Genomic DNA, 15,836 nt, shown 5'->3' with positions numbered 1-15,836 from the left:
TATATGTGAGTGTTAGCTTAGTATTATTTGTAAATTATTATTATATCAAAATATAATTTATTTATTTTTGTTTTGATCACTATATTTTTCAAATATATGATAATTCAAAAGTATCATCACTTTAAGAAATTGCAAAACATAATTTTAACTAATTTTTAAAATTTTGTTACTTACAAATATTTTAATATTGGGCATAAGTTTTCGCGCATCGCGCGTATAAAATGCTAGTATATATATATATATATATATATATATATATATATATATATATATATAATTATTTATTTATTTTGATTCAAATTCTTATTTACTATCAAACAAATTAAAGCGATTTTTTTTTTAAAATTTTTTTTTTACTTGAACTCATTAAGGCCAATATCAAGTATTTGGTCTTAACTCACTTATTTAGTAGGGTAGTAGGGTAGTATTTAAGAGAAGAAGTATTTGATTTTAATTAACATTTCGATTCCAATGTTTTAACCAAATGCTCTCCAGTCTCTCTGAAACTACATATATATCATTTTTAATCAAGTGCTTTAAAAAAAAAAAAAATTGGTTGTTAATTATTCCACATCAGATCTTAAATTTATGTAGTAATTTACGTACACAAAATGAGTTATCTAAAAGAAATGAAATTTCGAACTTCCCTTTTCCTTCTTCAAACTTCCGTTTTCCTATTTAAGGAAGTTGTTGATTAAGGTAATACCAATGGTTTCCTACCATACATTGTTCTCAAAAGGCTGAATCCCCAACCCGACAGATGAAAAGATGTAAATTATGATAACTCAGCTTAACTGTTACAGAGACTAGACTTTTACCTAATGCTTACAAGGAGCCTCTTACTTTGAGAGGTTATTGCTCTCACACTGTCGCTGTTGAAACTCGATCTCAGATCGACCAACTAAGCTGCATATACGGGCCACTAGCATACATTATTCTTTTGGCAGGTGGCTCTTAATTCAATTATTGTACAACATTGAATTAAAAGATTAGAAGAAGTAGCTAGGGTTCTCAGTTATATTGTACCTAATATCCTAACCTAACCAATTAAAAGTTGAATTAGGGTTTAATTTTCACCCACCACAAAAGTCTAACCCTATATATATAAACAAAACATTATCGATCATATAAACAATGAATTTCGGATAGGCTTTCTCATATTGCTCGTGCCAACTGTGCATGGGACATAATCTATTTTTCTTTTTAATTTGTTTTATGTATAAATTACTATTCCCAAACTTGCACATGTTGAAAGCATCGCGTTAGAAGTTCGTGGTCCAAACCCTAAGGAGGAATACAGGGACTAGTGTTTCATAATATATGACTTGTGAAGATTTCGATCACATGTTATCATATATTAAACAATACTATTCTAATTTAAACAATTGATTATATATACATATATAGGAAGGGAAAATTGTAATTTACGTTCCTCACAAATATGTCAATTATTATTAATGTCACCCTTGAATTATTAGTGGTATAAATGTTGCTCCTTAATTTTCAAAATGTGATATATATTGCCCATCCATTCCCTAATAGGAAGAAGGAGAAACATTATATTGTTGTCAGCTGGAAGAGAACAAATGAAGAAAGGAAATTGTAGGAAAAAAACGTGGTCTTCGAACAGAGAAAATGACAGATAACCACATTTACACCACTAATAATTCAGGGGAGGGGCAACATATGTCATGTTTTAAAAATTGAAGGAAAACATTTACACCACTAATAATTCAGGGGTGATATTGATAATTGTTATATTTGTGATGGACATAAATTATAATTTTCCAGAATGAATCCATCTAAGTTGACATAATGATATGTGTTGAGCATATATAATCTAAAATCTAAAAACATAATAAATGTGAATGAAAGTTATACCCTTTATTTATGTCTGTTTTTTCGTTAATTTTTTTTAATACATTATGCTATAAAAGTTGTACTTTACAATATTTTGGACAAATATACATATACCGTTATAACTTCCGTTATCTTTTCCACTATTATTACCATGCACATGCATTCACCTTATATTTTCTTATCTTCTTCAATAATAATAATATATACATCCTCCCAAATGCTCTGTCGGATCGGGGTGTGGGGGGCCCTTAGGGTTGGGGTTCAGCCTCTTGGAAAAATAATAATAATATATAAACATTATATATTGGAGTTACCAAAGGTCAAGAGTTCGATCCTTGGCTTTGGGAATGGAACACCTTAAATCTCCAAGCCAGCTGTCCCACCCAAAAGAGGTGCCTATAATTCAGCAAGGGGATTAGTCACGGTGTCCGATAGTGCGTGGAAACCCAGGGTATACCCAAAAAAAATTATATATTAGATTTAAAATATAAATATCAAATTTATAAAAATGTTTTACATTATTATTATTTACAATAATTTAAATATCTAAAATCTAAATAAATTTAAAATTTTAATATAAAATACTAATATTGACACATATTTTTTGTGCATCGCGCATAAAAAAAAATACTAGCATATAAACATAAATGTGCAATCAAACTATTAGTTTAGACTTTCCGTTGAGATGAAGCGCATGCTTTAATTTGGTATGTCAATCTATGCCAAAGGTCATGGGTTCAAATCTTCACGTCACCCGATAAAAAAATTATGGTCTACGTGTTGCTTGACGCCCATCAAAAAATAATCGACCGGCTGACGGGAGGGGACGTGTTGAGTATATAATATATATAATCCAACTATTAGTTGAGATGAAACACATGTTTCAATTATATGTGTATGTATGTTTTAATATTTATTAATATTTATTTTCTCTACATCTCGTTCATTATTTTATTTCTTGGTAAGTACTCCGTAATATTATACTATTATATATTACTGTAGTAGTGAAATCAAGTTTTAAGCACATGTTCAATAATTTTGAATTAAAAGCTTTAATATTTTAAGAATACATATCTACCCACCAAAACAAAGAAAACAAAAGCCGTTATGGGTACAGTACTATTATCATTTCAATGAAAAGTGAAAACTACTTCAAAATGGCACGTCATTTCAGACCAAATCGGTTGGCTTTCCATCCACAGAATGGAGAGATTGATATCATTCGGACATTCACACACCTGGCCTATATTTTTTTTATATTAAATTTGTATTATGCTCTGATTAATTTCCATTCATATCATATTCACACAACTATATACAATAATACAAAGTCGTTTCTATACTTTTAACATCATAAATTCAGTATTAAATTTGTTGTATAGTGAACTCTACAACAAATTTTCAATATCAATCAATTTCTTCTCAAGTTTTATTTCCAATTGCAATTAAAACGAATTCATGGACTCTATAAACATAATTACTAAGGGCATCCTCAATAGTTGAGGATTTTACTCCACATTTTTGTGGACCTCAACATCCACCTCATTATCTACTATCTCACCCAATCACAAAATCTCTTCTTCCTATTAATTTTAAGTTTTTTCACAACTTTTTGTAGACCCACTATTTTGTCTCCATAGTTTAATTATGAGTTAATACCATTTGAGGTCCTCCGAGTATAGTGGATTTGCCACGTTTAGTCCTAAACTTTCAAATTGACCATTTGTAGTCCTTCGAGTTTCAAATTTAACCATTCATAGTCCAAGTTAACCACTCATGGTCCTTCAAGTTTCGAAATTTAACCAGTGGTAGTCCTCTTAAAAGGACCATGGTTGGTCAAAATTTAATAGTTGAAGGACCATTGGTGGTTAACTTGGACCACAAATGGTTAAATTTAAAAGGCGAAGGACCACAAATGGTCGATTTGAAAGTTTAGGACTAAACGTGGCAAAACCACTATACTCGGAGGACCTCAAATGGTATTAACTCTTTAATTATTTATTTATTTTAGGAATTGAATCCTATCCCAGCCACATGGGGCCGAAACCATCAATCTTCTCCCATTTTATGGAGTCACATCAAACTATGCAAGTGGAAGGACACTTTATAGACACTTTAAGCTGGTGTAAGAAGAAGAATTCATCAAAATCTCGTCTTCTCATTTGTAAAAAGCTTGACAAAGAAAATTATGCTGTTTCAAAATCTCCCCAAAATCCCCGTTTGGGATGCCCTAAGTATACAAATAATGATTCATACGCGCATATATATATATATATATATATATGTAGGGCCTCTAATATGTGTCATCACACCGGTTGCACATGATTAGACTGGTCCATTGACATTTTTTTTTTTATGATTTGATATGATATGAAGAGTTAAGAAATTATTAAAGTAAAATTTTTTAGGCAAGTGTAGGGCTTCACCCTGCAATGTGTTATTATAATTATTTAATGAGATATTGTGCATGTTTTAATGATATCATATATTTTTAATTAGGTTAATACCAAGTGGCAGCGTGCAATTAGCGCACCACAATTTTCCACGTTGCGAATTAGAATAAATATCGACAAGAGAGGCCCATTATCATCCACCTTCACCAGTTCTCAATCATTATTGTTTAGACCATACTCCATAAAACTGTGTGAATCATATTATCAAATAATGTACTTATAATATATTAAAATGTATATTTTATTTAAAAAAAGTATTATTTGAGTACTGAAAGTATATTATTTTGTATAATATATATTCAGTAATATTATTGGAAATTATGGAATTTCCGACCACTTGAAAGTAATTTTAAATCAAGTTGAAAGTAAAAAGTGGTAGGAAATAGCAATAAATGTTTTTCTGGATACCAAAAGTGGTCGGAACAAGACTTTCGACTTGATTTAAGATCACTTTCAGATGATTGGAAATTCCATAATTTGCAGTAGTGTAAATAAATAATGTACTTTTAATATATTAAAAATGTATGTATTTTTTATTATGGTCCACACAACACTGAATTATGATCCGCACAATAATTTGTCACCGGCTCTCAAGATTTTTCCTATTTTGTTTACCTAATTTAATTAGTCTATTTATATGCACTTTAGGAATGAGTAGAATAGGCCAAAATGGACAACATTTTTCCTTCATCATCATTTACTTTACAACTTAATGATGATGATTATTTTGAGCCCTTTGACCCTTCTTTTGTCTTCCAACAACAACACTCTCTTCCGCCGCTACTCAATCCAGATGTGCCGTTAGCGGCGGAGGCGGAGGCGGGGAGACGCAGAAAGGGAAAGAAGCAGCTGCCGGAGTCCCCGGCGGCCGGCAATGGTGGCGTTGGAGGTGACAGCAATGCCAAGGGTGACAAGCAAAGAAAAGCTGATCATAGGGAGATTGAAAGGCGAAGAAGACAAGAAATGGCTACCCTTTATGCTTCCCTTCGCAATGAACTCCCTCTTGAATACCTTAGGGTTTGGCTTTCCTTCATTTTCTATTACAATAATATATGTGTGTTTGTGTGCGCTCGTTTTTATTTTTAGAGTATACTTCAGTGGTCAAAAAATTGAATGTGGAAGTAATATCCTAGCAAATGCTTAAGTTCAAATCTCCAAGCCAAGCACCTTGTGCTCATATGACATATAGGCCCTGTTTGGTAAAATGGCTGTTAGCTGATAGCTGTTAGTTGTTAGCTGATTGTGTTAATTAGAGGGTATAAATAGTTGATAATATTAGCTAATTGTAGAAAAGTGTTTGGTAAATTAGCTGTTAGCTGATAGCTGTTTGGTATAATTTCTTTTCTCAAAAAGCTAATTGAAAAAGTTGCTTGGAGTAGCATTTTGAATTTTAGCCTTTTGGAGTTGCAAAAAGCTAATTAACCAAACATTTGTATTGATATTTTAACTAAATCAAACAATTAATAGTGGTCAAATAAGCCAAAATTGACCTATAGGCCAATTTTTTACCAAACAGGGCCATAGTGATCTCTTCCACGTGGGAGGTCATGAGATCGAACCTTAGTAGAGGCGTTGTTGACTCTGTTTGCTTCATTAGGTTGAGAAAGTATGTTTGAACAGATATTACTATGCAACCTGATGAGGAGCCCTCAGGTTTAGGGTATCTCAGGCCATGAGGTGTCCTGAGCAGACCCTGTAGGAGGCGCCTTTAAGCACGTATCATACTAGACTAATACTTATTCGCACTCGGCCGATCCAAATAAGGGACAAAGTGCTGGTCACATTGATTTTTCATACGAAAGGGGGTTTGAATTCCCGACCTAGTACGCTACTATGTTATTAATTAGTGTCTGGATTCGTATCAATTTCAATTCCCTTTTCTTAATTTAATGGTAGGGGAAACGTTCAATATCTGATCATGTTAGGGAGGCAGTGAGGTATATAGAGCAGAAGCAGAAGAGCATTAGAGAATTAGAAGCCAAGAGAGACAAGCTAAAGAGGGATGTAATTTCAGATCCCAATAAAGTAAGAATTATTAGCACAAGGAGTGAAGACACTTCACCTTCAATAATGGTCAAAATCCAGTCAAGCAGAGAGGGTGTTGTTGAGATTTTGATAAATTGTGGGCCATCAAAACTAGGGTTTGGAGTATCATGTGTTCTTGAACTACTTCATGAAGAAGGGCTTGATGCAGTTAGCTGTTTCTGCTGTAGAGTTGAGGGAAACCTTCTCTATTCCATCCAAGCTGAGGTACAATACAGGCTCTATTTGATAAAACTTATTTTAAAAAAGTTAATTTAAGCGGATGTTCATTATCTTTGGTGACAATTCTAAAGTTAGTCTTAAACTATTATTTTTTCCATTTAACATTTCAGACTATCATATTTTGAATACTTTGTCCTTTCAATGATTTTTTCAGGTGAAACCCTATTTTAGACAATAACATTATTTTTGTCTCTTCATTTTTTTTTTCCTTTTTTTTTTTTTTCCGGTTTTCATCTTCAGTCGTGGATTGCACCTCCTTCACTCGCTCTTGTCTTCATCTACATCATCTCCTTCACCCGGTCCCAACACATTCTCTCACGCCAGTTCACTTGTCTCCCTTCTCTTCCGTTGCCTCGGCATCACATTCAAGTTTGCTTACCTCGACTATGTTGCCAAAGTATATATGTTTGTATATATATGCTTTAATTTACTTGCACGGTTTAATTCTTCAATACTTGCTCTCTCGATAGTCAGTCTGATTAAGTTTTGTCTTGAATTTTACTACGAAATTGATTCAATCAAAGGGTGAGGGGTAACAATTGCAGAACAAACTCTAACTTTGGACCTGAAAGTAAAATTAACCTTTTTTTTGTGGCAATTTTTTTTGTTTATTTTTATAGACAAATTTTTGTAAATAGAGGTTGATCACTACTAGGAAGTGCCATTAAGGTATCTGTGTATGGTCTGGTTAAAAAACATTCATATTTTTGTTCGTTGCTTTGGTGAAATTTTAATTATTGATTTGTATTTGTAATTTATGCAAAGGACTATCCAATTGAGTTGTTAGTTCTTTTATTAGGAAGCACGTACTTCTGCTTGTAAGAAGTATGCAACCAATGACTATTGTTTCTATTTGATTCTGTGACTGCTTTTCGGGTGAAGGAGATGAAGACAAGAGTTGGATGAAGGAGGTGCAATCCATGGTTGAAGATGAAAAAAATAAAATAAAAATTGTTGAGACGAAAATGTATTGCCTAAAATAGGGTTTCACGGGAAATGTCATCAGTAGAATTATAAGTGTTCACAATATGATAATTCGGAATATTAAAGGACAAAAATGATAGTCTGAAACTAAATTTGGAATTGCCAGCAAAGACAAAAGGCGATCTCTGCTGGAATTAACTCTATTTTAAATTACAAATAAGTTATAAGCTTTGTTTGGTTAAACATGAAGAGTTTAAAATAATACGCTATTGACTTTTAAATTTTTTTTTTTTTAATCCTTATTAACTTATAAAAATGCCACAACCTACCATTCATTAATCAAAATTCTAATATATCAATTTATCCTTTTATGTCTTTTACAGTTATCAACTTATTCAACAACTAAATTTACCAAAAACATTTTAATTTCAATTAGTTAGCTTATTAGCTACTAACTTTTCACCTTTCAACTTTTAACTAGTTTTTTAGCTAGCAGGTGTACCAAACATAGTCATAATATAATGCGCATGCCTTAATATGTACTTCTTCTTTTTTTTTTTTTTTTTTTTAATAAAATCATTCAAGTTGTAGATTCTTGTTGTGCTTCTTCAAGCTTTTACAATTTATATTATGTTCTTGCAGGGTAGTCAAGAGACAAGTGTTGATCTTCAAATGCTGCGGCAAAAGGTGACTCATAGAATTACAATTAATATCACCAATAATTTGATCCCATGAATTTTATTTTAGGCACTACATTTTTCAATTATTTGTTTGTTTGTTTGTTTGTTTACAAAATCCATCTATTTAGTGTTCAAGCTAGAGTTTTGTCAATGATGTTTCCAAATGGAGTTTAAGGTGTCACTTATTGGTAATTAAGTTACATATCTCTTCAAGTAAACATGAATTCAAATCTTTCTTAAAAGTAGTAACTTTAATTTGTTTTCTCATCATCGTATTCTCGCTCTTGTATACATGCTACGTGCTAGGTATTATCACTTGCTCAAAGTTGATGTTTTAGTGCTTAGTGAAGAGATATATATTTGACATTATTAGCATATAAATATAATGTATGATATAGTGCTGGTCGATTTATACAAAGTAAAATCCCTAAGTTTAAAATATACATATACATGATTAGAACTTTGAGTCAAATATAAATCTTTGAAAAAATGGTATTTTTGATCTCTGAGACAACATTGCTCTAGCCAAAGTATGAGCAAACTTGTTTTCTAATCCAGGGACATAATGAAACGACATAAAATCAAAATGTCGTTTTAAAGTATTGCAATCCTTAAGGACACAGCCAACATAAGAATGGTTGGGTGAAGAACTACCCAACTTCAGGTACGCCACTTGACAGTCCAGTCTAACCCAAAAATTAAAAACAAAAATCCATGTTTATACCATAAATATTTATTCTAAAAAATACGTATAAAAATATGCATAATTTTCCCAAAACAATGTGTATCTAGGTATTCATCATGTGTATTTAATTTAAAACAGTGCAGATTTTTCTCTTCAATGATGTTTTTTTTCAAAAATATGCAATTTTTTTCCAAAATGATGTAAAGTAAAGCTTCTATACTTTACAAAAATGTTTGCATCTTTCATTTGAATTCATATGTACTTTAACTGGTTTCTGCAAAAAATGATGTTTTTCTTCAAAACAGTTTATGTTTTTTTTTTTTCTTTTCAAAATGATACTCCGTATTATTTTTATCTTCAATTATGCAATAAAAGTTTTACAAATTAACAAAATAGTCATCACATTTAAAAAAAAAAAAAAAATTAAGTATAGATCTCATCCCGATGCAATGCATGCATTATTTTGAGATGGATGACTAGATTTATCCTCATTTCTTATATGAACAACTATTTTTACATGATCATTTTCGAGGGACAGGAAAATTGTTTTGTTTTGCTTTTAGGTGATCCTCTCTTTTGTTTTCTTAAAAAGAGGTTGCACAATATGATATCTACAAGTACAAGAGAAAAACTTTAAAAGTATAAACACTTAAAAAGCGCAATATGAAATCTAAAAGTGTAGAATATGAACGCTAAAACTCTAAAAGTACACAATACAAAATCTAAAAGCGTACAGTATAAACACAAATCTAGAAGTACAAAGTATAAGTACTAAAAGTGCACAATATGATATCTAAAAGTGCGTAAATATAACCTCTTAAGGTGCATAGTATAATACTATAATCACTAAAAGTGCACAATACAAAATTTAAAAGTACAAAGTGTTTTGCACAATATGATATCTAAACCTGTAGAGTATAACCACTGAAAGTGCAAAATACAAAATCTAAAAGTGCAAAGTATAAACATTAAAAGTACACAATATAATATCTAAATGTGCATAACAGAAACTCTAAAAGTGTATAGAAGAAACTATAAAAGGGAAAATTTGAAATTGTAAAAGTGCATTACAAAAAATTTTAAAGTGCATAATATTAATGCTAAAAGTGCACTTCAAAATCTCTAAAAGAGCACAATAGAAACTCTAAAAGCGCATAAAAGTAACTGTAAAAGTGTAAAGCGGTCATTCGAAGTTCTACTTATTTATAGTTATACCATTTCTATTTCATTTAAATCTGCAATGGTAGAAGATTTAGCAAAGAAAGAAATAAGACTTCTCTTGGCAAGAGTGATGTCAATAAAAGACCTCAATTAAACAATAGTCTCATATTTTTTGATATAAAACAATAGTCTCATATAGTAGAAGACTTGTGAAAAATAAAAGATGTTTACTCTCTGAATAAATTCACTTTTGGAAGATGTTAGTAAACAAAAAAACAAATATGTTTGGAAGATGTTAGCAAACAAAAGAGGTTTACTTCCAAAAGAAATAGTCTAACATAAAAGGTTTCTTGTAAAAAGAAACTATCTAATAGAAGATGTTCACAGCAAAATAGGTGATTTGATAGAATAAATGTTTTAATAGAAGGCAGAACAATGCAGAAGGGTTTTATCACCAAAAAAGCTAAAACATCATAAGAGATTAAAAGTGATCAAAGACTAGTAAGATAGAACCTTTCAGAAGAATCAACTACTTGAATTCCATACAAATATAAGAAAGATGAGAATGTCTTCTGTATGACCAATCAACTACCTCAAATCCTCAATGGAAGCAGCTGTACTTAAAAAATAAAAAATAAAAACCCCTCTTATTGCACCGTAAAGTTTAAGAAAAATGTATTTTAGAAGTAATGTAGCACAAAATCTAGAAAAAAGTTACTAGACACAACTGTTATTCTACAAAAGTATGAACGAAAGTGGCATATAGAAGTAATGAAACTGATGAAGTTAGAAAAATGGAGGAATGAGTCTTTGCTCCATATTAAAAAAATGTGAGTTTGAACTAATGAACTCTCTTGCGCGCAGGCTAGCCATTCAACGCTAAACATATCACCCAAACCCCACCCCCGCTTTAATATATCTTAGCTTCACCTCTGCTTCTAGTCATTTTCTCTGCCATCTACTATTTCAATTCTTCACCAACTCACTAATCCACTGAGTGAAATTCTAAATCTAGTAAAATAGCAAAATCAGTATGCATTTCGTAACAATCTGAGATTCAACCAATTACAACCCAAAATAAGAAGAAAATAATATTAATGCAATCTTAAGACCAAACCAGCGTGAAAGAATGGATATGATAAGAAAACAAATTTCTTTATTAAACATTATTAGATAAATTGATTTGGTGGTTTCAAATTGAAGAATTGAATATTTGGGGGAAAAAAATACAAACTGGAGCTAAAGTCAAGAAAGCATGGAGAAACTATAGTAACACCACATATATTATTCTAGATTCTAGACTAGATGCAGTTGCGTACCAAATCTTGAGCCGTAAGATATATTGAAGTGTCGATCTGCATATGTATGATCACGAAGATCTAGCGAAAGAAACCTCAACGCCTTTTCCCCTAATTCCGGCAATTAGACACTGGAACCCACATGTCTCTAACTCGGCTATCACCTTACTTATAACTGTCCCAGATAGCACTGAATCTTGTCAGGGAAACAATATACTATATTCTGATGGACTTCCTCGATTTACTATATAGGATCAAATAACATGGAAGATGCATTTGGGGGATTTCATTCAAATATTATTACAATGATGCATGGACATCTAGGGTGAAGTTTCATATTCAAATTTAACAGCACTTTGTTTGTCATTGATTTCTACCCTTTTGAGTCCTAAAATAAAACAAAGATAAAAAAACAGATTTAAAAGAACATAACTATTAAAACAGTGAAAGCTTTTGAGATGGAAGCAAATATTTAATAGGAGTTAAAACTAACATTTTGTTAACGATATAGTACTAGCCCCCTGGTCAATCTACATGATAAAGATATATACACAAGCAAAAATGCTATGCAATACAAACAAATTCAGATCCAAAGAATGTCATTAAGGGGAAGAAACAAGTTGGAATTGCAAAGAAACCAATAAAGTGTTTAGAGTAAAAGGAAAGGCACGCATGGCATGTATGAGCAGATAATAGAAAGGATACAAGTTGGAAGCAGGGTCAAAACGCAACCTCCACCACCAGCTCCAATTAATTTGGAGTATAATTTGTACTTTGCTGTTGTTCGAAGCACAGTTTCTATTGAAGAATGACTTACACCCATGCACTGTAGCAATCCTTGGTTCATCTCCATCAACTCTCCCATTTTTTCTTCATTCTCAGTTATTGCAAGATCATCTGCAACAGGTGACTGGATAATGGTAGCTAATTCATTGCTTATGGAATCTATAGCATTAAACACTGAAACCATAGCACTTGGATGCCTCATTGTCTTCTCTGAGACACCAGCAACTAATGCCTTTGTATTTCTGCCAACTCTTGTATTAGTGATCAGCATTTTGATTGGCATGTTAGTCTTGAGGCGTGTCAAATCACCAGACTTAAATTTGATCAAGTTCCCTGTTCACATGAAATCCATTAGTTGCATAGGTACTATGATCCTAAAGTTGAAGCATTTTGTACTCATTAGGGAAAACATTGCATCAATGAGAAAAAGAATAACTAATTTATTCACCAGAATAGTTGCAATCACTTACCATATGTGCTTACTGTATTGTCAACCCCTGATGGCTTCCCATGGATTATCTTTTCACCCTCAAAAGCCCACTTGTTTACCAACTCTAGATCACTGTCTCTAAATATTTGCCAGCCTCGTTGGCTGAAATCTATACTAATAGAATCTGATAAAGAGAGCATGGCAGCTGAGAGTGCAACACAGAGGGCAGCAGATGATCCCAGACCTGCTCCCAAAGGGAGTTCAGAATGAACAACTGCTTTTGCTGGTTTGCATCTGATATTGCAAATAAGGAAGAACAAGATTCAGATATCATAAATGACTTTGCTAAACAATGAGAACAACAAGGTTCACAAGGCAGGCAAAGTTACACACCCAAGAATAGAGGTATACAGCCAGAGAAAAGCCGAGACACCAGATGCAAGTCCAATATTGGCCTCAAGAATTTTCTGTTTTTCCACCAAAGAAGCAATTGATTTATGTGTCTCCAATGAGCACGATGAAGGAGAGGAAGCAACACTACTATCAAGATTTGGAAAAGCATCTTTAATTCTTGCAACTGGCCAAGAAAATTCTAAGGACACATCCTTAAGTTGGAGTTTCAGTGTTTGATCATTTTCTGGTCCCAAAGCATCCAATGCAATAAGTAGAATGAAAAGACTCAGATTCTTCAATTATGTATCATGAAAATGAATTTTTTTTAATAAAAGTAGCCAAAAATCCTATTAGTATTTGATAATAATACTAAGAGCATTGCAATTCCATAACCTTTAATTTATGAAATTCACTCTAATCTTAATCAACAACAAAGAGCAATTGGCTTTATGTTTCCACTTCTAAAAGAAAAATGTTATTTGCATCCAAAACTTGCATTAGTTTGCATGACTTGTGAGAAGTCTTATAACCCTTCATATTCATTAGTCACATGTAGATTGGTCAACCCTAACGCAAACTAATCACATGAAGCAATGTCAAATGGTGCAAATTTTGAAACAAGAACAACCGAACAAGTGGTTCATCCTTTTTAAAAGTAATGAAGATGTTCGAAAATGAAAGTTTGTTCATCAACAAGAAAATGAAGCTCGAATTCAAACCTTTCCAAAGTCATGCTTAATAAAATAAGAATGAAAATAATTCAGTTAAATTCCCAAATACAACTAATTAAGATTCAATTTAGGGTGACCTAATAATGAAGTAGCAACAATGAAGAAGCAGAAAATTAATTTATTAAAAAAAATCAATCTCTGAGAATTGAATTCAATCGTAAACACTACAGAGTTCAAAGTTACACATTTTAGGAGATGTGTTGCGATGTATTACTGGTTACCGGAGGGAGAAAGGAAGCTCAGAGAGACATAGGTATAAAGATCAATGGCAGCCGCCACGGCGGTGGATCCGTGCACCACCGCATGTTCTCCGGCCAGTATGATTTTTGCTGGTGCTCTTATTCGTACCTCCATCCTCTCTCTCTCTCTCTCTCTCTCTCTCTCTCTTGCCTACTTTGTAGAACTACAGAGCTGTCCGTTTATGGTAATTTGATGAGTATGCTTCGGTATCTGTCTGTCCCAATTCACTCCCAAAATGGACATGCAATTCAACTTTAAACACGTTACAACATATATAATATATTAGTATATTACTATCTTATCTTATATTATATAAAAGGAAATATTTTAATATATGTACAACTTATTCTATTGGTCAAATCAACTTTTTATTCTTTGTTTATTTCTATTAATATATATATATATATATATATATATATATATATATATATATATATATATATTAACGCTCAAATGAGAACCTGCGAACGAACATAGGTGCACATAAGCATCCACATAAATGCATAAAAATTATTACAAGGGTAGTTTGTGTGCATTATGCACTAAAATATGAGATTGCGTGCTATATAGGGGAGGGTTCATGTGAGAACATCTCTCTCGGTAAAAAGTGTAGACACATCCACACTCTCCATCTTGAGAAATCAAAGGCTGGGATATCTCACAATTACTAAATTTTCAAGTTTGCAATAATTGTAACACTGACCCCGTGTTTTTTTACTAAAACCCTCAACTATAATGAATCCTGATGGATGACTAAGATTAGTCCTCACTTTTTATAAAAAGATCATGTTCTCATTTGGACTTGCGAACCTGCATGGATGCACATAATTTATTACACGAATGCACACAATCTGCTCCTAGAGTAGATTGTGTGCATTGTGCACCTGAAGTATTAAATTATGTGTATTCATGGAGTAAATTGTGTGCATTTATGCAGTAGTTCGTAGATTCTCATCGATCTAAATGTCGTTTTGAACCATGGTCCACAATTTAAAGTGGACCCTAGTCCAAGATAAAATTTGACCAATTAAACTAGAAATATATTTGGATAAACTTCGAATGACGACTTATACAGGCTGGTTGAAAATTTATCTAACCCAGACTTCCTAAAAATCAGATTAAATGAACCAACCTATGTAACCTCACATGCTAAACAAGTATGGGTAGTAAGGTCGGGTTGAAAATTTATCCAACCAACCCCACTTAAAAATCATACTAAAGGGTTTTAATCCCACGAGTTTGGTCCATTTTAACAGCTCTAACGTTAAGACAAAAGGAATCATGAAAAATACCTTTTATCAAAATAGACATTCTTTACTTTGATCAAAATGATATTTTTAATTGAATTTTTTCTTCTTGAGTAGCCCAAAAAAAAATAAAAAAATAAAGAAAACAACTTCAAAAAATGCTTAGTGAGAAATAGTGATGAATTTGAAATACACACGTACGTGTATTAGTGTACATATTATGGTGAGCGATAAATCAGTCATCGGTGGAGGGCTTAGTTTTGGGGGAATCGGTTGGAAGGAAAAAGCACAAAACGCCCACCGTGGGGCTCGAGAACCCACGACCACAAGGTTAAGAGCCTTGCGCTCTACCAACTGAGCTAGACGGCCTTGTTGTTTATTACTGTTTGTTTAACATATTAATAATCAAAATACTTGAATTCTTACCAATTTCACACGGGCTTGTTGAATATCGTTATTTTTATTAACTTATAAGACTATCCTCATCCCAAAAATGTTAGCACTTGCAAGATAACATAGCCATTGAAGTGGCATTTTATTTTTTTTTTTGTTTTAATTTTCGTACCATGTGTCTAGCAAGCTTTCTTATTATATTATTTTATTATTATATTTATAATATAATATAAAAGTGAGATCATTTTAGAAAGTGAGAGAATATTGCAAGGATGTAGAATAAATACTAG

General features: G+C 32.2%; 2 protein-coding genes and 1 long non-coding RNA gene across 9 annotated transcripts; 2 read left to right on the top strand and 1 right to left on the bottom strand.

The window, feature by feature from the left end:
- The first annotated feature begins 4,909 nt into the window (after nt 1–4,909).
- On the top strand, nt 4,910–15,521 carry LOC109151298. The gene is made up of 3 exons (XR_002049283.1): nt 4,910–4,922; nt 9,624–9,629; nt 15,441–15,521. It is a non-coding gene; the product is annotated as an uncharacterized LOC109151298 (long non-coding RNA).
- LOC109151296 (transcription factor bHLH120-like) lies at nt 4,961–8,400 on the top strand. Its single transcript, XM_019299233.1, has 3 exons — nt 4,961–5,330; nt 6,210–6,563; nt 8,145–8,400. Exons 1-3 carry the CDS (start codon nt 4,983–4,985, stop codon nt 8,235–8,237), a joined length of 795 nt encoding a protein of 264 aa, XP_019154778.1. The 5' UTR covers nt 4,961–4,982; the 3' UTR covers nt 8,238–8,400.
- Nucleotides 10,479–14,151, bottom strand: LOC109151295 (mevalonate kinase-like). 7 transcript variants are annotated; one of them, XR_002049282.1, is made up of 6 exons: nt 13,888–14,150; nt 12,936–13,179; nt 12,583–12,836; nt 12,032–12,445; nt 11,348–11,516; nt 10,479–10,647 (listed from the first exon to the last, which is right to left on the bottom strand). XR_002049282.1 is itself a non-coding variant. In XM_019299232.1 (5 exons), exons 1-5 carry the CDS (start codon nt 14,018–14,020, stop codon nt 11,398–11,400), a joined length of 942 nt encoding a protein of 313 aa, XP_019154777.1. In that variant the 5' UTR covers nt 14,021–14,151; the 3' UTR covers nt 11,165–11,397. The 7 variants fall into 7 exon arrangements, 2 of the variants coding, with proteins under 2 accessions (XP_019154777.1, XP_019154776.1); XR_002049279.1 differs by having other exon boundaries at nt 10,479–10,642; XR_002049281.1 differs by lacking the exon at nt 10,479–10,647 and adding an exon at nt 10,764–11,078.
- Nucleotides 15,522–15,836: the final 315 nt, after the last annotated feature.

This window comes from Ipomoea nil, unplaced genomic scaffold (assembly GCF_001879475.1).
Source record: "Ipomoea nil cultivar Tokyo-kokei standard unplaced genomic scaffold, Asagao_1.1 scaffold2283, whole genome shotgun sequence".
NCBI classification, from domain to species: Eukaryota; Viridiplantae; Streptophyta; class Magnoliopsida; order Solanales; family Convolvulaceae; genus Ipomoea; species Ipomoea nil.
Note: the sequence above shows the minus strand (reverse complement) of the source record. Positions and strands in the feature narration are given on the sequence as shown.

Bases quoted from the DNA above. Each gene is read 5' to 3' on its own strand.
- LOC109151295 (XM_019299231.1), bottom strand. From the start codon at position 14,020: ATGGAGGTACGAATAAGAGCACCAGCAAAAATCATACTGGCCGGAGAA. The intron at 13,180-13,887 runs GTAACCAGTAAT...CTTTGGGACCAG, and splicing joins GAGCTTCCTTTCTCCCTCCG to AAAATGATCAAACACTGAAA. The intron at 12,446-12,582 runs GTAAGTGATTGC...TCATGTGAACAG, and splicing joins CAATACAGTAAGCACATATG to GGAACTTGATCAAATTTAAG.
- LOC109151296 (XM_019299233.1), top strand. From the start codon at position 4,983: ATGGACAACATTTTTCCTTCATCATCATTTACTTTACAACTTAATGAT. The intron at 5,331-6,209 runs GTTTGGCTTTCC...ATTTAATGGTAG, and splicing joins TCCCTCTTGAATACCTTAGG to GGGAAACGTTCAATATCTGA. The intron at 6,564-8,144 runs GTACAATACAGG...ATGTTCTTGCAG, and splicing joins TCTATTCCATCCAAGCTGAG to GGTAGTCAAGAGACAAGTGT.